The sequence below is a fragment of the Vipera ursinii genome (genome assembly GCF_947247035.1).
Source record: "Vipera ursinii genome assembly, chromosome: 5".
Taxonomy (NCBI): Eukaryota; Metazoa; Chordata; class Lepidosauria; order Squamata; family Viperidae; genus Vipera; species Vipera ursinii.
In genome coordinates, this window is record NC_139518.1 from 72888714 (window position 1) to 72912751 (window position 24038).

The 24038-nt window shown below is 36.1% G+C and overlaps 1 protein-coding gene across 3 annotated transcripts in view; it reads right to left on the reverse strand.

Moving 5' to 3' along the window:
• Nucleotides 1-3266: 3266 nt before the first annotated feature.
• The window catches only part of PCGF5 (polycomb group ring finger 5), a 41428-nt gene continuing 20656 nt past the window's right edge, over nt 3267-24038 (reverse strand). For 2 of the 3 annotated variants that reach the window (XM_083364141.1, XM_083364142.1), the window contains exons 4-10: nt 21286-21341; nt 21129-21188; nt 20534-20682; nt 17585-17683; nt 16351-16440; nt 13386-13445; nt 3267-9349 (exon numbers count right to left, since the gene is read on the reverse strand). In XM_083364141.1, coding sequence (XP_083220267.1) covers nt 9302-9349; nt 13386-13445; nt 16351-16440; nt 17585-17683; nt 20534-20682; nt 21129-21188; nt 21286-21341 — 562 coding nt within the window. In that variant the 3' untranslated portion in view covers nt 3267-9301. Of the gene's footprint in view, nt 9350-11753; nt 12201-13385; nt 13446-16350; nt 16441-17584; nt 17684-20533; nt 20683-21128; nt 21189-21285; nt 21342-24038 lie in introns of those variants that run through there. The other variant, XM_083364143.1, reaches the window with a different exon arrangement.

Below are 24038 nucleotides of genomic sequence, written 5' to 3' on the forward strand. Positions count from 1 at the left end.
GAGCAAACTTCTACTCCAGCCTTGGTCACAGAAGATCCTTGGGTGACTTTATGTCACTCTCTCCCAGCCCTTCAAAACTCACAGGGTTATTGTTTGAAAAACAGGAAAATACCCTGAGCTCTATTTTGAGTTCCTGGATGAAGGATGTAAATCAGATAACAAAATAGTAATCTGTGAATCAGAGCAATAAATGTTTGAATGTTCTTCATATAATCATGTACTTAAACTGTACACTGCTACAGTGAATTGCAGTATTTTATATTTTAGCCTTAAAAGCTGCCTTGAAATGTCAATAACATCACCAGGTGTTGAGCTTAATTAACAATAAATGTCACTTTTAGGTACTAATCATTTTTAATGAATTCTACACTAAGTTCAGTGGCTATAAACTATAGTCACTTCTATTAGCTTCACTGGCTAAATCATATAATCATGTTTACAAATCCATCTTTTTGCATCAATAAATCAAAGTGTGTTTTGTCTAATGGCTCATTTGCCAATTCTTTAACTTGTTCTGTTTCTCCTTTCTGTTTTTAGAATTAAGCCTCAACATATGTATTTCTAAAATAACAGAATTCCATCTCTGGAAAAATCACCAACTTATTAAATGCATCATATATTAAATAGGATAGGAAGACTTATCAAATAATCACACATAACTTCCTGGCTTGGTAGTTCTTGCATTTGTGTTTCCTTGTTTGCCATGTTTCTAACCCTCAGTAGAGGTGTAGCCTCCAGGGCTCCGCAGTGGGAAGTTCTGAAAAGCCCATGTGGTTTTTTGTATTCAGACCTAAATATTCAACGTCAGAAAAAATAAAAATGGGCAAAGATTAAATGAAGTTGAATTAAATTATAATTGGTGTTGCATGAGAAATAATTCTGAGACTGAACGTTTTGAGTTTCTATGGTTCATATGAAGATATCTTAGTATAGCTATTCCCAACATATACATTCTTCTAAAGCAAAAATACAAATCAGTATTTTTTCACATGATATAATTTTTATAGCACAAACTATACAGAAAGCAAAAGGACCAGAAAAATGTTTATCATAGGTTGCAGATTAGTGGCACAACACATATATTTGCTTTCAAAAAATGGCAGTATGATGCTAAACAGCAAATTACTTTTACAATTTGCCTGGCTTAATTTTTATAAGTTTTATCCAATGAGCTAGATCAGGGGTCTTCAAACTTGGCCCTTTTATGACTAGTGGACTTCAACTCCCAGCATTTCTCAGACAGCTTGCCTGGCTGAGGAATTCTGGGAGCTGAAGTCCACAAGTCATAAAAGGGCCAAGTTTGAAGACCCCTGAGCTAGAAGCATGTTGCAGCATACAGGTTGTACGTGCTGGGGTTTCTATCAAGCAGCTTATGCTATAGATATTCTTGATATTGGCAATCAGTGCAGTTTGAAGGACAGCATGTTTATGATCATTATATAATGCATATAATTAATAGCAGGTCCTTGGGAAGAACTTAGGAACTATTACCCCCCCGTAGATAGGGCTCGCAACTTGGGAGTCCTCCTAGATTCACGGCTCATCCTGGAAGACCATATAGGAGCTGTGACTAGGGGGGCTTTCGCCCAGGTTCGCCTGGTGCGCCAGTTGCGGCCCTATCTAAGCCGGGATGATCTATGCACGGTCACTCATGCGCTCGTGACCTCTCGACTAGACTACTGCAACACTCTCTACATGGGGCTGCCCTTGAGGACCACCCGGAAGCTCCAACTGGTACAGAATGCAGCCGCGAGAGTTGTGTTGGGAGTCTCCCGATACTCCCACGTTACACCTCTGCTCCGTGAGCTGCATTGGTTACCAGTTGCCTTCCGGGTGAGATTCAAGGTACTAGTAATGGTATTCAAAGCCCTACATGGCAGGGGGCCGGAGTACCTGAGGGAACACCTGCTGCCGGCATCGACTTCCCTCCGCCCTGTGCGTTCCCACAGAGAGGGCCTCCTCAAGGTGCCACCGGTCAGAGAATGTCGACTGGTGGCCCCCAGGGGGAGATCCTTCTCTGTGGGCACCCCGGAGCTATGGAACCAGCTTCCGGTTGAGCTCCGGACGGCGCCCGACCTTCGCTCCTTTCGCCGCGAGCTAAAAACATACTTTTTTGAACAAGCTGGCCTGGCCTGATGAGGGGATTGGGGGGGGGGGGTTGCTATTTTTATTCTACTAGGTTTTATGGATGTATTTTAGTATGTGGGCATTTATTTAATCTATTTTTAACTTTTGTAATTTGTATTTTTATTCTTGCCCTGTTCACCGCCCTGAGTCCTTCGGGAGAAGGGCGGTATAGAAATATTAAATAAATAAATAAATAAATAAATAAATAAATAAACTTGAATGGCAAATTGAGTCTGAATATCTGGTTGACTGTGCAATGATCCATAATAGCAGACTTATGAATGGCTGAGCAATGGATTGCCCATTCATAAGTATGAGTTACCTTTTCTTGTCTTCTGCTCAATCACGTCAAATCAATCAGCTTTATTACGATATCTGACCAGCTTTTACAAGAAAAGAGTATGGTAAAAAGAGAAATGGTTTAATACAATAATTGTTACTGGAGAAGGAAAAAAAATAGGACAATAAAACAGCATACCAAATTAAAATTTTTGCACAGTTGTGTAACTTGGTGAAAATGAACTGGTCACCTGATACGTGAGTGTAGAGTAAGCTTCTCTTAAAAAAATAATAAACATAAAAATTATCTGTATGGTGTTCGTATTTGGAGGTGGCTGAGGTAATCAAAGCATATCTTGGGGCATCACGGAAAGAAAGCACTGTAAGAGGAGATGGGTGACAGTTTCTGCCCGCCTGGATCTACAAGGGCAAAGTCTCTGTGAATAAGGAATCCCATGGAAAACTCCCTCCGGTAGAGCTGATAGGAAGGTATTAAATCGGGCTCTAGTAAAGGCCCATTATATTTGCTTAGTGTTACAATTGTGCAAGTACCCCACAAGAGAGGGCTTGTCTATTGGCGATAGGATTCAGGGCACTGGTGATAACATTTTGGTGATCAATCTCCCTGATTTTCTCTTTTTACTGTGTTGTTCTAAGTCCTTCTTCTGTGCCGGCACTGCTAGTGTTTTTCATTTCAAAATCTTGACAGCTCTTTAAGAATCTGCACACTGAAAATAATCCTTTGCTGCAATTATTCTGGATTGCAGCTCTCATAATGAACTTGTTATGTCACAATGACAAAAATAGAAATTATAAGACACCAGCAAACTAATGCAGAAGATGAAAACACAGCACCAATGTATATTCTGCCTTCAGGTGAATTTAATGAGAAACTCTTGTGGCATGCTCAAGACATATTCGGGTTAAGTCCATATATAAAATGCATCTAGCTCAGCTGTAACTATTTAGACATGAACAGAATGAATTTGTCATGAATACAAAGCAATACCATTTCTAGGTAATTCCCTAAGCAGCAACATTTTTTCCCAAAACAAAACAGGTTGATAGAATATTTACAAGTGCATTTCTTTTACAAAAATACATATATTTTAACAAGTAGAAGAGACTGTCATTAATAATGACCCCTTTTCACTTCAATTTGAATATTCATAATCGTTTACAACCACAAAAAGATTTCTTAAGGTATTACTAATTTTGACAAAAAACTCTGTAAAATATTTCCAACTTAAAAAAGAGAGATAACAATGAAATATTGTGCATTAAGGTGTACAGATTGCAAGTGAGAATCATCAGAAAGAAGTACAAGAGAATAACTACACGTGTTATACTTTTTGTCATTTTTGGAACTTATAAAGACAATCTTAGGTATGCTTTTTAGCTCCACGAAGTTATGCATGTTTTATTTCCAATTTTATTTTCCAGTAGTTATGTGGAATATGTTTTTTAAAAGAATTGCATCATATCTTCATTTTAAATGGCTGATTGTTAAAAACCGAGAAGGCCTATGGAAATATTATGATTCTCAATTCCAGCAAAGAATCTGTTAGATATTTTTAGAAGAAAATATTAAAAAACAGAGTTCTTGAAGGTTTTCCATTAAATTAAGAAATACTTTGGGAAAAAATTAGTACCCAACATTGCCTTACCTGTAAATCTGTAGGACAGGTGTTACTGATATCAGTTTTAAGGTAAAATATAGTATTTACCAAGCAAATGCTAATATTTTATCACTTATGTTAAATAGGTAATTGTGAAACCATAATTATTTTAAAAGGGTAACAATCTGTTCAGTTTTGTGCTTTATCGAGTAAGAGCGTATTGGATTTTTGGTTCAGTGGCTAAATAAATTACAGCCAACAGCAATAAAAAATAGAAATCTGAAATGTCCACGTCCTGTTTCCTGAGCCGGGGGGGTGGGGGGAGAGGGCTGTGTTACTCAGGACTACTTTGAAAATTGCTTCTCTACATTCCCCCATTCTCCCCCAGCTAGAAAACATCACTGAGAAGCAGAGGTGACTAATAACCAACCTTCTCCAATCTGGTGTTTTCATGATAATATGGGTTATAACTCCAGAATTTACAACTAGCATGCTTTGCCTCTTAGGAAGATTCGAACAGAGTATTTACTTTCAATTCATATAAATATTTTAATAAAAATATAAGTTATTTTTGTAAAGTTAGGCCTTAAAAAAAGACCAGCAAGATCAATTCTAAGGAAACTCAAATTTCAAAACAACAATTCAGGAAGTAAAAATGCAAAAGAAAAAAAAGAGAGAAAGAAATAGAGAAAGAGCGAGAATAAGAGAGAAAGAAAGAAAAAGAACAAGAAAAAAAGAAACAAGGAAGAAAGAAGGAAGGAAAAATATTTTTGAAGCAAGTGAGTTTGGTCATTTTTTAAAAGAATGTTAGACATTTTTCATTTTTTTCTTTTATATTATTATAATCTGCTTATCACATATAGAAAATCAGTAGATCCCACTGCATATTCAATCTACTTTTAGTAACTCAAAAATATTCAGAATCTTATTCTTCCTGCACAGCTTTCATAGTACTTTCCATGTAAATAATGGCAAGCATCAGCTTTCTCTCTTGGATAACTGAATATTTTAATAGTCTATATATTTCCATAATTTATTTAAAATAATTGAATCATGTAGGAACTTGAGATGAGCTTCCATTAAAAATGGCTGATCGCTTGTCATGAAGGTAACTGGAAAGTGTATTACAGCTAGCTAGCTAAAATACCATTAACAAAAGCAAAAAAAAAAAGCTTTACCTTTGTGTTTGTGCAGACAATCTCAATTGTAACATTTAAATAAAGACATTTGCTTCAGTATAGCAAGCACATTCTCCTTCAAAGTACAGTATATTAAAATGTTTTACAGTAGTGCTTTCTATCAACTCAGTACTATCTCCACATACTGCAAGGAATTATCTATACTTCTACATAGAACTTGTTTTTTAGCTGAAGATGCCAATTACTTTTCTACCTAAAAAGATTTAGCCCCTCCCTGAACTACAGTACTTCCTAGCAGCAGTGTACATTATGAGTTACACCTAAACCTCACTGGACAAATGTGATCATACAACTTGTGTCAATGGCCACATGGCATATGATGCAAGTACGTAAAGTCACTACATGATCATGTCATGGCGCACAAGCCGTGGGAACCCCGTCCAGCCCCTCCTGGAGTTTCCTCTTGTTCAGAGAATAGGACATATTTTGAAATAAGCCTGAGCACATGTGTCACGTACACAAGCATCTAAAGTGAACAGGATACTGATGAAAAGGGAACCTAGTCCCCAACTAAATTTTGTTTTATTGCTTTTAATGGATAATTCCATTTCCTTTGTGCCGCTTTGTGGAAAATTATTGTAGAGTAAAAGCGTATAGAATTTTTGGTTCAGTGGCTAAATAAAAGCTTCTCTTCATGTTTTACAAGGAAATGCTCAGATTCTTTAACACTATATTAATATGTTGTGAATTTTGACAAAAAGCATCTACAATGTAGAGGTACAATGCACCTGTATCAGAAATGCAAATTTGCAGGCCACAAGGAGGCTAGATGTGCAAGAAATATTTTAAGGCTTTTACTTTCACAGCTGAGAAGTCACATCTTGGACTTTTACACTCTTTTTTCCCAACTCATTTGGAAAAAAATCTTACTAATCACGGTTAAATCATATGACAAAAATGAAATAAACTGGTCTGAAATCTGGAAATTCATTGAATTGTTGTTAAAAGTCTTTTTACTCAGAGCCCAAACATTTGTTTTCATATGATCCTTTATGTATTGCAAAAGGCAAAATCCCTGCTAGGTACAGTGGAAAATATTCTGGAGCATTTGGACAAAATGCTCTTCTGCAATATAATAAGAAATAGGAGATTGAAAATGTAACACAGATCAGTTGGAATTAACCTATGGTATATTACATTTCTTGTAATGAGACAAGATAAAGCAATAATTACTCACTCCGCAGAGGAAACCTGAAACAAAAATTGTGCACATACTTAATTGTAAAATCAAGAATGCTTATACAGTTGCATGGATGTTTAATCTTAACAATGCTGAGCCTGACAGGGAGCATCTAGTCTTTTTCTCATGTCAGTACTCTATTTAGTATATAGCAGGGGTCTTCAAACTTGGCCCTTTTATGACTTGTGGACTTCAACTCCCAGAATTCCTTAGCCAGGCACGCTGGCTGAGGAATTCTGGGAGTTGAAGTCCACAAGACATAAAAGGGCCAAGTTTGAAGACTCCTGGTATATAGGGACAGATAAGTCTCACTGCTAATGAGTTAGCCATGTTTCCTCAGCAGTTGTGGAAGATTTTTCAATTAATTGCAAAAATACTTGAAAAAGTAATAAAGGCATTATGTAGTACCTATCTGTATTGATAGATGTCTTAGGAGCAGGCCAAAAGCCCTGAAAATTAGAACTATGCATCGATTTCCTAGGGTTTGGGATAAAAGAAAAAGTAATGTCCTATGTATCCTCTCCATGGGGAGACATACATACTTCTAGGTTCATAGTCATTTATCCCAGAAATTATGGGAATTGCAGTTTTGGGGGTTATCCAGAATTATGGAATGAAACCCACAAATCGCTCATATCTTTTACCCCCTTGCTTGAAGGGAATATTCAAAGCCACTCTTAAGACACTGGATGCATTAAGAAATCTGTTGTCATTATATACATGTTAAACTGAAGACTGAAAGAGCTTTATGAACAACTTTATGTAATCAGGTCCCCAACTATATCTGACTTTTTCAGTGTTATAGCATGATTGACTAGCTGAATTAATATGTCATCTAAGCCATCAATCATAGTTTACAAACCATATGGGTTCATAGCATCAGCTAAGCCAAAACCAAACAAACTTTATGATAACAAAGCACAATGTGTAAACCCAATCAGAATATACAAAATTCTGACTAAGATACACACAAAGAGTTCTAAGGGCCCAAAGTTTTGTATATTTAAAAGTAGCTTCAAAAGCAATGTATCAGCTGTTTTGAAAACGGAAGGGAATGGCAAAATTATTTTTTTTAGTATGCCATGAGGTGCATTTAACTATTCAAAAAAGAAAAACAAACCCTAGCTAAAACTATTATTTGGATCCAACCTATTGCATCTAACAAAAGAAACATGTACAAATGATACTTTTTCAATGAGCTGAGAACATTTAACAGATGATTTAACATTTAACTGAGAATTCTCTATATTTGTCAGAAAGTGCTGGCCCAAAGCATAACAAGCATTGCACAGTATTTTAATCTATAGCTGATTATTCTGGACTAGAACCTTAGAACCGAGTCTATTAGTCTGGGATTTGACCTGGTGCAAATAGCACATTTTTCCTTTAGAAATAATGATCTACTTTATATGCTTTTACTTACAAGACCCCTGTATTACAAGGAAGGCATACAGTATTCGAGCTTTGTTTCCAAAACTCAATAGTTTTCTAGACTGAATTACTTGACTTATGGTATGTAATTTACTATATAAAGAATGATGTTTATTAAAAATTGTACAAATCACTAAACTTGACTGTTATCTTGGTTTTTAACTGCAAAAAGGTAATGGAAGACAAGAAAAAACAGTATACAATACATTGTGATTTCTGTAGCAATATCCATAACACAACATTATTGAACAAGAAAGAAGTCACATGTAATACCTAAGGCAACCATTAACATTTTTGAACACTACTGTTATGAAAAAAACGCAAACACCCTGAACAGCCAGTAATTTTGGTCACATAGCTTTGTAACCATTTAAATTTACTTGAGTTTCACACTTCACAACCCATTTTATAACCACAGTAAGATTCCTGGTAACCCTAGACTGTGCCTGTGATACAATTAAACTGGCTCATTTTATAAGCGTACTGATGCATATTACTGAATATGTTCAAAGTATACAGAAGCATGTGCCATTCCAGTGGCTGTAATCCAACACATTTAAGACCACAATTTCAACCCACAACTTTCTAGTGTCATTACCAAATTTCAAAGGGAAGGCAACAATTAAAAATATAACCCACACTTTGAGAATAAAGTTTTCACAACAGTTTGTTTTTCTTTTTAGTTGAATTATAATAAAATTTAAAATATCTCTTATTTTAAAAACTCTTATTTTACCTGCTGCACATGTACCAATGTGCTTATTACTCCAAATCAAAACTTTAAATAAAAGTCTTGTGTATTATTGAAAGGAGATCATATGATATTATACCAGTCAAGTTCAATTCAGTCTGGATGTTTTCAACTCCTTTGATACAAATTCTAACTGTTCAGATACTGCTAAATGATCACTGCATATCAATGAGTGAACTACATCAGATTCTATGAGAAGCTGAACAAGAAAAAGTAGTGGTAAAATAACCACTTTTCTGAAACATGTATTATATACAAATATTTAAAGGTATAGTTTTAACCTTTTATACAGTACTTTTAAACAACTTTTTCTTCAGTAAAACAGTACATGTGAAAAAACAATAATACCACAAGAGAAATAGAAGACAGCTACTTTTTCTAATTGCAATTGATGTTATGGAAGTTTTGTATCAGGCAAAGCAAGTATTCAAGAGATTCTGATTCTTGACTATACATTTAATGATTTGGCTATAATTTACAGTCTTTGATGCCACAAATATATCATGAATGTTTCAGTTGTAGAATGGCACTTGGTTTACTCTAACAGTAGGGACAAAGTAATTGATCAACTGAAGAGAAGTCCATATTTGCAGGTTGAAATTCGAGTGGTTTCCCCCCTCCCACCCCAATCCAGGCACATCCATTCATTGTGCAATCTGTCGATGGGTAAACAACATAGTGCAGGTTTAATCTCAGTGGAATCTGGCCCTTTGGTTTAACTGAAGTCAATTCTGGGTCGATACTGGAGTACCATGGGATAAGACTAAAACCACAATGAAAACAGAACAGAGACAATAATAGCAGGTGAACATGAATCATTAAGTCATTACACTGCTTGTTTATTTAACAGAATTTAGTAAGTCCTTCCAAATCAACGTTAAAAGGAACAAAATAATACAAGGGTAAGGGTGGTATAAGTTAAACTCTCATGTCCACCTGACTCATCAATAAACCAATAAACATTCTCAAAATGAAAAATAAATTGGCCATGTTCTCAACAATCTGAATTCACTAGCACTTTTCTTCCTAAGCTATTCCTCACTATCTACAAAAGGATTGCTTGAGAGGCTAAAGAAAGCAATCACACTTTATAAGGAATGGGGTGTGTGTGGGGGGGAGTTGTCCCCAAACCGGTTGTTTTCAGTATTGAAATAATTTTAATTCTCTCTCTGGATACACAGAGTACCATCATTAAATACCAAGAAACTAGCAATTTTTAAAATTAAAAGAATATATACAAGGTAGCCAAGAAGTGATTTCCAGGACTGCTGCTAATAGTTGTGATGGTCCTCACAGTAACACTATGCTGAGCACTGAGGTTAGCTTTGTACTCCATTGCATAAAAACAAAACAAAACAAGCAATTTTCACCAGCTGTTCTGATTGGGCTTAATCATCATTTAAGGATGCTCTCTTTAAAATTCCAAAGCAGTCCATAATTCATAATCACCTGATATAAACTGTGATGATACAAAGATAATAACAGGAACCATCATGATATAAATCCCAGTCTTTCATCTCAGCATCAGACACCAACATGTAAAGTATGTAGCCGTGTGACATTTCATTGTTTTACCTTCCCTGGCAGATGCCTATGTCACAGCTGCAAATAGGCCACATCCCAGAAAACAAAGGAAATTTAAAAATAGTTTAGATTACAGTGTTTTTCTACCTTGGCCGCTTGAAGATGTGTGGATTTCAACTCCCAGAATTCCACAGCCAGCATACTGACTGTGGAATTCTGGGAGTTGAAGTCCACACATCTTCAAGCGGCCAAGGTTGAGAAACACTCCCTTAGAAAATTAATTCCTGAACAGTGTTTGTTAACCATGTACTAGGACGTGATCTTTTTCATTCCAATATTTGTTAAAGTCCAATTCTCATCATATCCAGCCACTGTTGACAATGTTAAGGGATGATGAGAAATGTTCTGTAACAATATTTGCATATTGTTATGACAATCTCCACCCCAATCTCTTAGGGATATACAGTTGCAAGAAAAAGTATGTGAACCCTTTGGGATTACGTGGAGTTTTGCATGAATTGGCCATAAAATGCGCTTTAACGTCATGTAAGTAAGTCACAACAATAGAAAAACACAGTCTGCTTAAAATAATACTACACAAACATTAGCTGTTGTCATGTTTTAATTGAACATAAGATGGAAACATTCACAGTGCAGGGTGGAAAAAGTATGTGAACCTTTGGACTTAATAACTGTTTGACCCTCCTTTGGCAGCAATAACCTCAACCAAACGTTTCCTGTAGTTGCAGATCAGACCTGCACAACGATCTGGAGTAATTTTGGACCACTCCTCTTCACAAAACTGTTTCAGTGTAGCAATATTCTTGGGATGTCTGGTGTGAATCGCTCTCTTAAGGTCATGCCACAGCATTTCAATCGGGTTGAGGTCAGGACTCTGACTGGGCCACTCCAGAAGGCGTATTCTGTTCTGTTGAAGCTATTGTTTTGTTGAATTACTTGTATGCTTTGGGTCATTGTCCTGTTGCATCACCCATCCTCTGCGGAGCTTCAGTTGGCGGACAGATGGTCGTACGTTTTCCTGCAAAATGTCCTGATAAACTCTGGAATTCATTTTCCCATCAATGACAACAATCCGTCCAGGCCCTGAGGCAGCAAAGCAGCCCCAAACCATGATGCTCCCTCCGCCATGTTTTACAGTGGGGATGAGGTTTTGATGTTGGTGTGCTGTGCCTTTTTTTCTCCACACATAGTGTTGTGTGTTTTTCCCAAACAACTCAATTTTGGTTTCATCTGTCCACAGTATATTTTGCCAGTAGTGCTGTGGAACATCCAGGTGCTCTTTTGCAAACTTCAAACGTGCTGCAATATTTTTTTTGGACAGCAATGGCTTCCTCCGTGGTGTCCTCCCATGTACTCCATTCTTGTTTAATGTTTTCCTTATTGTAGATGTGTCAACAAAAATGTTAGCATGTGCCAGAGATTTCTGTAGGTCTTTAGCTGACACTCTAGGATTCTTCTTTACCTCATTAAGCATTATGCGCTGTGCTCTTGCAGTCATTTTTACAGGACGACCACGCCTAGGGAGAGTAGCAACAGTGCTAAACTTTCTCCATTTTGTAGACAGTCTGTCTTACCATGGACAAATGAACATCAAGGCTTTTGGAGATACTTTTGTAACCCTTTCCAGCTTCATGCAAGTCAACAATTCTTGATCGTAGGTCTTCTGAGAGCTCTTTTCTGCGAGGCATGGTTCACATCAGACAGTGCTTCTTGAGACCAGTAAACCCAAAACAGGTGTGTGTTTTTAAAGGGCAGGACAGCTGTCAGCAACACATCCAATATCATCACACTGGTTGGAGTCAAGGTTGGCTCACTCCTGGCTCCAATTAGCTCTTGGAGAAGTCATTAGGCTAGGGGTTCACATACTTTTTCCAGCCTTCACTGTGAATGTTTCCATCTTATGTTCAATTAAAACATGACAACAGCTAATGTTTGTGTAGTATTATTTTAAGCAGACTGTTTTTCTATTGTTGTGACTTACATGACATTTAGAGCGCATTTTATGGCCAATTCATGCAAAACTCTACGTAATCCCAAAGGGTTCACATTCTTTTTCTTGCAACTGTAATCTGAAAATACAGGGACATGTCAAAGCAGTGATATGCATTTTCCCCAAGGCTACTGTCCATTTACATAAATTATGGCTGTACTTTCTGCACCTAACTGCAAAGGACTAGCTCAGATGACAATGTGTAATAGACCTCGCACAAGCAAATTTATTCTAATATTGGATATAACATTGCATTTTACGGTCTCAACATAAAGAGATCATAATGCTTTTTCAATTTCTCCCCTAGCAGAGTGACTTACTATATATACCTGGTTATATAAAATTGGGGAGCAGAGTAAAATTGAAACATACAATGAATGCTTCAGATTAGAAGTCTATTATGACAAAGGTTATTGTTCTATGGCATTCTGGACTAACTCTCCTTCTTTGAAAGTATGGTCACTATATAAAAGATAATATTTCTGCAATATATCTCTAATATTTCATAAAAATAGCTTTAAAATCCTCAACTTCCTATCCCTTGAAGCCCCTAATTATGAAACCAAATATTCATAACACCCAATCATTCAACTAAGATAGTGTAGCCATAATGGTTACCAATTTTCTGTTATATTCATTTCGCAAAATATTTATAGCACTATTCATTAATCTTAATGTCCCATGCTTGTAGACACAAAATAATTTCAGAGATTATCCTATTGCTGCATTATTATGTCATGATAATATAAATGGAGTTACATAGAATATTGCTAAAGTCAGCAAAGCTTCAAAGAAGGCATTAAGTCTGATTAGTTTACAAAAAATAAGTCTGTCAACTTGCAATTAACCATGGGTTAATATTCATGCACATTGTATCCTATCATATCTTACTATAAGTGCTACGATTAATCAACAGCATAGGAAATCTGATCTAAATCATTGTAATATTACGACATATTTATCTTTATTTCAAACTGATTTAGAGAATTGTTTTTTTATAATTTGGGAGCCCATGAAGAGCCTGCCCTATAGCATGCCACACAAGATATAAATTAATGAAGATAGCTTGCCCCGTGCAAATTTTTTTTTTAAATCTAGGTAAACATTCAGACAAAAACCCAAGGCTTCAATCTTTACAATCAAATTTAGTCTAAAGAACTTAATCTAGCAGAAAATGAAAGACCCATTCAGCTCCCACCTAAACTGGATTTCAAAGAATATTGCCTTAATGACTACAATGTGTACAGTCGGGAGTGCCTCTTACCTGATAAAAAGAGCCATCCTGTGAGCAGACTTGTGATGAGGAGCAGTTCTGACACCGAAACTGCAAAGGAGATGATTTTCTGATCAGATAAGAGGCATCCACAACTGAACATTGATCATCAGTCATTTCAAAATAGTTTCATATTCAAGAATGTAATTTTCTGACCCGTAAGAAATGAGCTATATGGCTGCCAGAATTTTTTAATGCTGCTTTCTTGTTCTCCCAGTACTGGCTACAAAACAACCCCATGGATGTTCTAGAAAACAATTATCTTAGATATAATTGGAAGTGGATGGGAAGATGGATATTGGGATTCCCCCCCACCCCATTTGAATTAAAGTATCCCTGACATTTATGAATGCTTAAAGGCAGCAATGTGTCATTAAAAAGCACAACATAATAAAAAAATAAGAGCAGCGGTGAGGCAAAGGGAGACAGAAAAAGGTTGGCAATAAGATCTGCAAAAAATTCAAATCTCTATATTGCCAAGAATTTTGCAGGCAAAAAACTATGGCAACAAATTTAATTAACATTAATTACACTAATTGTGAATTCAGTAAAAGAATAAGTCTCATAAAAATGGTAATCATCTATTTCTAGCCAATTTATAACAATTATTAAAATGCAGAATTATGCAACTTTTAGAGAGATGTATTTTTTAAAAGGCTGTCAGTAATAACATTGGGAGTTCCAAAGACTACTCCTATTCCATGTTAGATAACGGGAATTATTAATTTTGTAGAGTTCAACTTTCTTAGATTCATTAAATATTCAAAAAATGGATAAAATGTCAATATTTATTAAGCATACCAATGTATTGAAGAGTGTTAAACTATAGGTTTAACTAAAAGAGAAAATAAGTTAGCAGATAAAGAAATATGGAGCAGTCCTACATATATCCATACAACAGAACTGCTCTCATGAAACACTAGACCAGACAATAAATTTTTTTAGATCTGAGTATTTTATTTTCCCAGTCACAATTGTTTTGACATCTGTATCTATAACTATAATACTGTTTTAAGATGACATTTTCAGAAATCTGAGAAGTTGCTTTTTGTACCCCAAAGTTAATTGGATTCTTGTTATTTATTTTTTTTCCAATTTATCTGGATCATTTTCCAAAATGAGTTTCTTCATAGTACATGCTGATGTGCTATCTCCAATTCATATTTTTGAAACTGTACATTTGTGAATTTCATGCACTTTGATGCTATCTAAATAACTAGTTTTTTGCAAAAAATAAATGTTATTTAGTAGAGATGTGCCCTGTCTCTACTAACAAAGTTAAACTACTGGCCAGCTAGACTGGCATTGCCTATTCTATCAACTCTCCTGAGTCTCAGTCAGAGTTGTTCTCTGACCTTTAATTGAAGATGTCACTAAGGTCAGTGCCCTTCCTCAAAGTCCTTTTATATTTATATTTATATTAAAATTTCTAAGAATATTATATACTTTACCCACCTGTTTAAAGTCAAGATTTCCCTGAATTCAAATAACAGAGGCACAATAAATTCTAGCCTTGGTGGAATAGTTGCGCCATTTTCTACCTAATTTTACTTATGTATCAGCCTATTTCCCTTTATGAAAATAGACTTAAGTTGTTTGACAAAAAGATTAATTCTCACCACCCTAGGAAAAATCTGGCAATTACTGATTCCACTTTGTCTATTTATCTGAACTGTTGGCCACTGATAACAGGAAGAACAGTTACTCGGCAAAGTCTTGAAAAGCAAAAAATCTGGCCAAACTGTGCTTTTTGGGGGTCTATTTCTGGTTATTGCTGATATTCCTGTTAGATTTCCCTTTTTCCTGAATAATTTTCCTGGATAATTCACTGAATAAATCTAGATGCTGTTGAATCAGGGCATTAATGACTCCAGTATATCTGCTATACTATTTTATTTGTTTTTTTGCACACCTTTCTACCAATTGTCTTTTTGGCATTCTTCCAATGAATTCTAGCAGTGGACTCACAAACTGGTAAAGATTTATTTTGCCTATAAACAATCATTAGTTCCACATGCCGATATGGCTTAGAAAGGCCCATTTAAATAGCAGTACTGAAGATGGAGAGAAGTTGAAATAGGTTGGCCTAACCCTTATCTCAAGATGATTAAATAGCAGTTTATCTCCTTTAAATCCCAGGCCACACTCCTACATCACAGGAAGGACCAACAGAAGAAGGAGCTCATCACTTGTTACAAGACATACTTTGTTAAGTGCAAATACTTTAAAAAGGGCAGGAAGCCCTGTTTTTAGATGTGCCAAATGACAGCAACATCAGGAAGAAGGTATGTTAGAAACTAGGTAAATACCAGGGCCAAAAGGAGGAACTGGAGAGGGTCTGGAAAAGTAAAGGCCAAATTGGTCCCAGTCATGGAAGCAGCATTCAGGCTGTGATTTCTAAGCTGGGAGAGTGGCTCCAGCAGAGCCCAGTAGCATCAGAGCTTTGTCCAGAAGACTGTGGTGCTAGAAACAGTGAAGATACTGTATAAAGTAGAACCCTCAAACTCCCAGGCCTCTGTTAGAGGACCCATGTTTGAGGAAGACATACAATAGACCACCCATGATGGTGGGGTTTCTCTCTCTCTCTCATACACACACATTAAATAAGCTTTAAAAGGAATATAATTAATATAATATATAGCTAAAAGCCCTATAATATATATATATATATATAGAATTTAGGGAATTTAAACAAATATATGAACTGTCCGATGTGACTACAGCCTGTTCGATGGCCTTTGAGATAAGGCTGAAAACAGGAAATAAAGATTTGCCCCATGTTTGGGGCCTAGCAAGGTAATCTAAGAGTTAACATATGACACACACACACACACACACACACACACACACACACACACACACACACACACACACACACACACACACACATATATATATATATATATATATATATATATATATATATGTAAAAGCAATAAAAACTTATTTCATTTACATTTTCGCCTCGTAGTCTCCATCTTGTCATGTAGATGAATTCCATAGTATGATCCTTCCCCATGATTTCCCCATTGCATAGTACATCCAGCTTTAAAACAAAACAGTTACTTGAAGTATTTTAAAAACATTTCAGTTATTTTCATCTTTCCTAGAAGAGAATCATTAATATGTAAGAGAAAAGAGATTAGAAACCTACCATAGCATGATTACTCTTATGCAAGATAGTTACTTAATGAACAAGAATGCAAACAAAATGACTTCTTAGCTACTTATGTTGATTTTAATTATTATTCCCAAACACAAACTGTATCTCCCATCTAAAGTGTTTAGAACACAGAACATCCATTACAGCTGTTAAATACACTTACCTGTCTCCCCACCTCCCACCCCCCAAATATTTATTTTGGGATTCATTTGGTCTTTATTCTAAATCATTGGATGTTTTTAAAAGGATAGAAGTTACATAGTCGTATTTTTTATGGCAACATGAATATGCAAATTAGGAAATTATCTTATGCTGTTTTATATGCAGTATATCTTCAATATGAGAGAAGGAGAAAAACTAAAGTTTTATTTGGCATAAGAAAATTTAAAAAAACTGATGTTATACTATTTTAGCCATCCAATTCAGCACTGTGGCAATAAATATCCAGGGGTTCAAGCATGGCCTTTAATATCACCTGCAAAATTATTTTTTAAAACTTTTTCTTTTCAAGGACAGGATCTAAGGCCATTAGCACACAAAGCATATACTAAAGTAAATTGTGATCCAAATAATACAGTCATAAATACTGATATATATACAACATAAGAAAATTGCTATACACATTTGTTTTAAAACAAATCTACATCCAATTTCAGAGTTACATGATTTTGTATTCTGTTTGGATTGTAATACTACAAACAATTTTTCAGATGAAAAGTTTTCAGATGGAAGCCATTTATAAAATGTTCTTCTAATAGTCTACTCTTTTTCTTTCTTGGTGATTGACCACCTTCAATAAAATAGAGACTTTAAATTGGATTATGACATTTAAAGTGCAATTGAACGCTAATTTACATTGGAATAGGTCTAATGAACACTTCACTAAGGAAAAAGATTATTAATGCACTATATGACATTCCATATTTGCAATGCAAGGAAAAATGGTTTAGGTAGCTAAAGTTGTGATCGTTTAAATTCACTTAGTCAAAGGACAGCACCTACTACTTTGGGTGATAGAACATCATACCTCATAAGAACTTGGAAGCTTTAATTTTAAACTCAGAAATTTCTTGATAGTTCCTACAGTTACTCGTGTAGAACACCGTATGAATTTCTTCATCAACCCCTAAAAAAAGAGAGACAAAAACTGAAAACTTAGATATTAAAATCTGAATTGCTTACACTCCAAATACTAACTACGTAATCTGATAACCTACCAATTTTATTTACTTATACGTACCTTGTCTCAATTATTTTGTACAAACATCTCAAGACTGAAATATCCAACACCTTCCTCCACTTATTTTCCTCACAACAAACCTGTGAGGTGGGTTGGGCTGAAAGAGGATGAGTGGACTACTACCCAGCCAGTTTTCATGACTAAAGCGGGACTAGAACTCAGGGTCTCCCATCTTCTAGCCTGGTGCCTTAATCATTAGACTAAACTGGCTTGAATTCGAGCCAATGCTACAATATATGACATCCAAGAATGATTTTATACAGATTAAATTCACTAAATGAAATGACTTCTTTGATACATTATTATTTAATTTCTAAAGAAAACTATTTGATATTTGTGATATGACAAAATATTGTTGTTGTTGTTAGTTGCGAAGTTGTGTCCGACCCATCGCGACCCCATGGACAACGTTCCTCCAGGCCTTACTGTCCTCTACCATCTTCTGGAGTCCATTTAGGTTCACGCCTACTGCTTCAGTGACTCCATCCAGCCATCTCATTCTCTGTCGTCCCCTTCTTCTATTGCCCTCAATCTTTCCCAGCATTAGGCTCTTCTCTAGTGAGTCCTTCCTTCTCATTAGGTGGCCAAAGTATTTGAGTTTCAACTTCAGGATCTGGCCTTCTAAAGAGCAGTCAGGGTTGATCTCCTCTAGGACTGACCGGTTTGATCGCCTTGCAGTCCAAGGGACTTGCAGGAGTCTTCTCCAGCACCATAGTTCAAAGGCCTCAATTCTTTGGCGCTCAGCCTTTCTTATGGTCCAACCTTCACTGCCATACATTGCAACTGGGAAGACCATAGCCCTGACTATACGCACTTTTGTTTACAGGGTGATGTCTCTGCTTTTTAGTGTGCTGTCTAGATTTGCCATGGCTTTCCTCCCCAGGAGCAAGCATCTTTTAATTTCTTGGCTACAGTCCCCATCTGCAGTGATCTTGGAGCCCAGGAAAATAAAATCTGTCACTACCTCCATTTCTTCCCCATCTATTTGCCAGGAATTGAGAGGGCCGGATGCCATGATTTTGGTTTTCTTAATGTTTAGTTTCAACTTTTGCACTCTCCTTCTTCACTTGCAACAAGAGGCTCTTTAGTTCCTCTTCACTTTCTGCCATTAGAGTGGTATCATCTGCATACCTTAGGTTGTTGATATTTCTCCCGGCAATCTTAATTCCAACTTTTGATTCATCTAGCCCTGCCTTTCTCATGATGTGCTCTGCATATAAGTTAAACAGGCAGGGCGACAGTATACAGCCTTGCTGGACTCCTTTCCCAATTTTGAACCAATCAGTGGTTCCGTGTCCAGTTCTCACTGTTGCTTCTTGACCCGCATATAGGTTTCTCAGGAGACAAATAAGATGGTCTGGTACTTCCATCTCTTTAAGAACTTGCCACAGTTTGTTGTGATCCACACAATCAAATGCTTTCGCATAGTCAATAAAGCAGAAGTAGATGTTTTTCTGGAACTCCCTAGCTTTCTCCATGATCTAGCATATGTTGGCAATTTGATCTCTAGTTCCTCTGCCTCTTTGAAATCCTGCCTGTACTTCTGGTAGTTCTCGATCCACATACTGCTGAAGTCTAGCTTGTAGGATTTTAAGCATAACTTTACTAGCACGTGAAACGAGCGCAATCGTGCGATAGTTTGAACATTCTTTGGCACTGCCTTTCTTTGGAATTGGAATGTAAACTGATCTTTTCCAATCCTGTGGCCACTGCTGAGTTTTCCAAATTTGCTGGCAAATTGAGTGTAGCACTTTTACTGCATCGTGTTTTAAGATTTTGAATAGCTCAACTGGAATACTGTCACCTCCACTAGCTTTGTTGTTGCTCAGCTTTCCTAAGGCCCATTTCACTTCACATTCTAGGATGTCTGGCTCGAGGTCAGTGACCATCTCATCGTGGTTATCAGGGACGTTAAGCTCATTGTTGTATAGTTCTTCTGTGTAATTTTGCCACCTGTTCTTAATCTCTTCTGCCTCTGTTAGGTCCCTGCCATTTTGGTCCCTTATCATGCCCATTTTTGCATGAAACGTTCCCTATATCTCTCCAATTTTCTTGAAGAGATCTCTGGTCCTCCCTATTCTATTGTTTTCTTCTATTTCTTTGCACTGTTCATTTAAGAAGGCGTTCTTATCTCTTCTAGCTATTCTCTGGAATTCTGCATTCAGTTGGGTGTAACTTTCTTTTTCTCCCTTGCCTTTCGCTTCCCTCCTTTCCTCGGCTATTTGCAAAGCTTCCTCAGACAGCCATTTTGCTTTCTTGCATTTCTCTTTCTTTGGGATGGTTTTAGTTGCTACTTCTTGTACAATGTTGCGAACCATGAAGGGGATGACAAAATATACATCCTATTAATCTCTTAAGTAACAAAGAAAAACAAGTTGGGGGCAAGATGTTGATACTTCCTCTGTTAACAAAAGATATTTTTCTTTTAATCCATATGTGCAGAATTTGAGGTCCCACAAATATTATTGTACTATAACTTTCAAAAGCACTGGCTACAGGGACAGAGAATCAGAGTTTCTTAACTTTTAATTATATTTAAAACTTTAAAATTAGCTCACTTAGACAGTGGAATGAAGACCCAGATAGGGGAACTGCAGAATTTTTTTTTAAGAAATTAGTTCAGATTTCCTTTAATTATAGAAAATCAGCATTTAAGTAACAAACCTTCTTTATATCATACCTATTTACTCTGCATCATTCAACTAATTAATACTGTATAAAGAGTTCAAAACTCACTTTTACTACATTATCACCAGACTGCCCATTGTTACGTAAACAATCCAGGCAAATAGCAATCTGTGGGTCGCTCCTGTGATAGTCTTTATCGTCTTGGTTTTCATCTCCATTTTCACCATCTTTAGGATTTTCAGAATTTGCATTTTCTTCTGAAACCAAAAAAAGTACACAGATAGCTATGTAGAAAGTAACAAGCTAAGATTGCAATCTAGGCCAAGTTTTCTTGAAACCAATGTCATGTATCTTACTGAAGCAGTGCCAAGAGAGTTCCATTCTGTTTGCTCTTGCTGTGCAACTTCTACAAGAAACTTCTCTGAGAGGGAACTGGGAGGTGTTACTTCTGCTTTTCAAACTTAGGTGAGGCAGAAAATGTTCTGAAGAAGTACTTGAAATCAGTAATGCAGTTTATGACATCTAATTATTTAAAGTTGAAGTCATATAAAATAAAGGCACTGATGGTGGATGGCTTGTTCCTTCAGTTAAGATGTACATATCTCCATTTATTAACAAATGCAAGTGAAAAATAAGACTGCAGTTTCTGAAATTTTAATAAGTTGGAAGTTAAAATGTTACATTGTGAAATAAATGTAAATACCTTCTCCATTTTCTATAGGTTTGTTTTTCTTCCAGAATTCAGCTTCACGGTGCAATTCTTCTAGTTTTTAGTAACAAAAAACAAATTTGTAACTCAAATTAATAATGCAACAGGATTACAAAAATGAATAATCTTGTTAAGAGGAGCAAAAACATACTCTCTCGAAGTCCTGGAACCAGCTTAAATATAATTTCTTCTAAAGTATTATCCAGCCTTGAAAAGAAAAGAAAAATCAACGACTCAAAATGCTTAATATGTATATATGCATATATTAATAGACATTACAGGCATACATTAGAGAAATTCAAAGGGAAATAACAGAGCTATTCTGAATATATTTTCAATTTCTTTTTGAGCAAATGTTCTGAAAGTGATAACAAACTCCATGACTGTTCTGTAGGGAAGAGATGTACTCCCAAAGATACTGTAGCAATATGTGTAATTTGACTTTTGATTCCATAAAACTAATGGGGCTCTATTGTTTCCTCTGTAATTCTGAGTGGCAACAACTTTAAATGAATTCTGAGTTAATCCTTGCTCTTTTGAGGATTATGAAATTGATCTGGGAGATATTCTTTTGGCTAAAAAGTAGATTTGGAAAGAACTCAAAGGTTCTTCTGAAGAGAAGTAGTCTACCAACTCATATACACATGCATAATGACCCCATCCAGAAACATATCTGTCTTACTATCTTACTAGGTTAGAGCCAATAGACTTGCTTCAAGATATTGTCAGAATCTGAAGCCCATTAAATTGTTTGAATTGCCCATTTATTATAGTGACACTAAAGTGTATCCATAATTGGGTAATGATATTAGCTATTTATCAATATGCTTAGAAGTGGGATGAGCAGACATCTTGGTGTATGTATATTGTAATTTTTGATCACTATTTTAATGCAAAGAGTATATTCTTAAAATTACTGAAGAACAAATGGGGGTCATAATGTAAAAATAGGATACAACATACATGTCAGCTGTGTTCAGAACAAGCTTATAAATGAATTCATAAACAGGTTCTTAATGAATTAATCCCTGATTCAAGCCATCAGTTTATACTCTAACACTTCTTTCTTTGTTGCTGCTACCGCCATCACCTTGGACTAGAAAAATAATAAGATAACAGAGATTTAAAATAACAAGATACTTTAGAGATTTTGAGAAGACATTCATATAGCTGACTCCATGGCTATTTTGCATAGATAGCCTTGCATAAGTTATTATTTTTTCCCAGGCAGAACGAAAATAGTAACAGTAGGACATGAATATACAAACAAAGGAAAAGGTCAGTTGCAGTGATGCTTTGAGGTAGTATGTAATTGCAAAACCTATTTAATTTTATATGTACTTTTCCATTTTTAATACTTAGATTTTCTGAATAAAATTATACACATGCACACACAGACACAGACACACACACACACACTTCCTTGTATCTTAGACTAGCATACTTCTTCAACAAGAAAACATTCATTCGTATTTTTGGAAATCCAAAAGATCTCAAAAGATACAACTCTTAGTCTAATTAAAAATTAGCTACAATTATACATACATACATACATACATACATACATACACATACACACACACACACACACTCTCTCTCTACTGGAGCTCCCTTGTCTAACCTTCAATCGAGTGAAATTGGAAGGTATAGGACAACAATTATTGAACCAAGATAATTCAAATGGATTAACTTACAGAGTGCTGTGACCCATGACTCTTGTGGGAATGAAATTTGGGAAAGTTGTGACCACTTCAGCTCCACTGCTCCTTCTGACTACACTTCCCAGAAATCTGTAGGTTATGTGATGTAAGGGAAGATGGGAGGGCTATATGCCAGTCTTTTCCTGCCTCCTTCTGGCCCCTGCATTTATTCAGCTAGCAGCAATGGGGCACAAAGTGTACAGCAAAAGTTTAATGCATTATTGTTTTGCCAACTGGTTTTATACTTAATGTTTCCTTGCATTGTATTTGCTATTTTGGGAGATTAAAAGTCATTGTTTTTCTAAAAACAAACATCACTTCTTTTTTCTTTAACCCCTTCAACCAAGGTAAAACACAGAGCAGCGGCTATTACCATGTTACTGTAGTTTCCCATCATTCCTCATCATTATCTACTCTCTTCCTAGAAACTTCATTCTCTTCCATAATGAGCATATTGTTCAGAACCTTCATATTTGTTGTCCATGATGCTTCCTACCACTCAATTTTATTTGCCTAAAAAAAGAGCATGTCTGTTCCAGGTGCTGTAGTTCCCTGTCAGTGTACCATATTTCTGGGGAACCCTGCAGTGTGATCCATGTTAGTTAGTTGTTCAGTAGACCAGAGGTCCCCAACCCCCCCCCCCCCCGCCGGTCCACACAAACAACTGGTCTGCACAAACAAGCAAAGCCCCATCCGTGAGATGCAGGCAGCACACAAAACCACGCACTCTCCAGTCCGTGGAAAAACCTTTCTCCATGGAACTGGTCCCTGGTGCACAAAAGATTGGGGACCTCTGCAGTAGACTGTTAGTGAAGATGTTTGCTTTCCTGCTGCTCATGACATTTGGATGGTTGATGGGAAGAAAGCGAAAGCCATTTATTATATGTGCTGATACCCAGTAATGTTTAAGTTCATAAAAAAAAATAAGCCATCCAAAAACTAGAGAGGTGGGATTTGTACCAGGGGAAGAGTTTTTTTCTAAAATAAATCATGTCAAAGTAGCTTCGGAGTTGAGCAAGAAGAGAAGGTAAAAAAGTTGAGTACATATCATATCATGGAACAGTATCTTACTATAGTTGCAAAGCAGATGTGCAAAAGTATTTAGATGGTGTAAAGAAAGAAATTTCTCCAGTATAATTGAAAATTGGTTGGCAATATTTAAACCTGGTAAATTAATGATTTGTGATCTGTAAAACTGAAACTG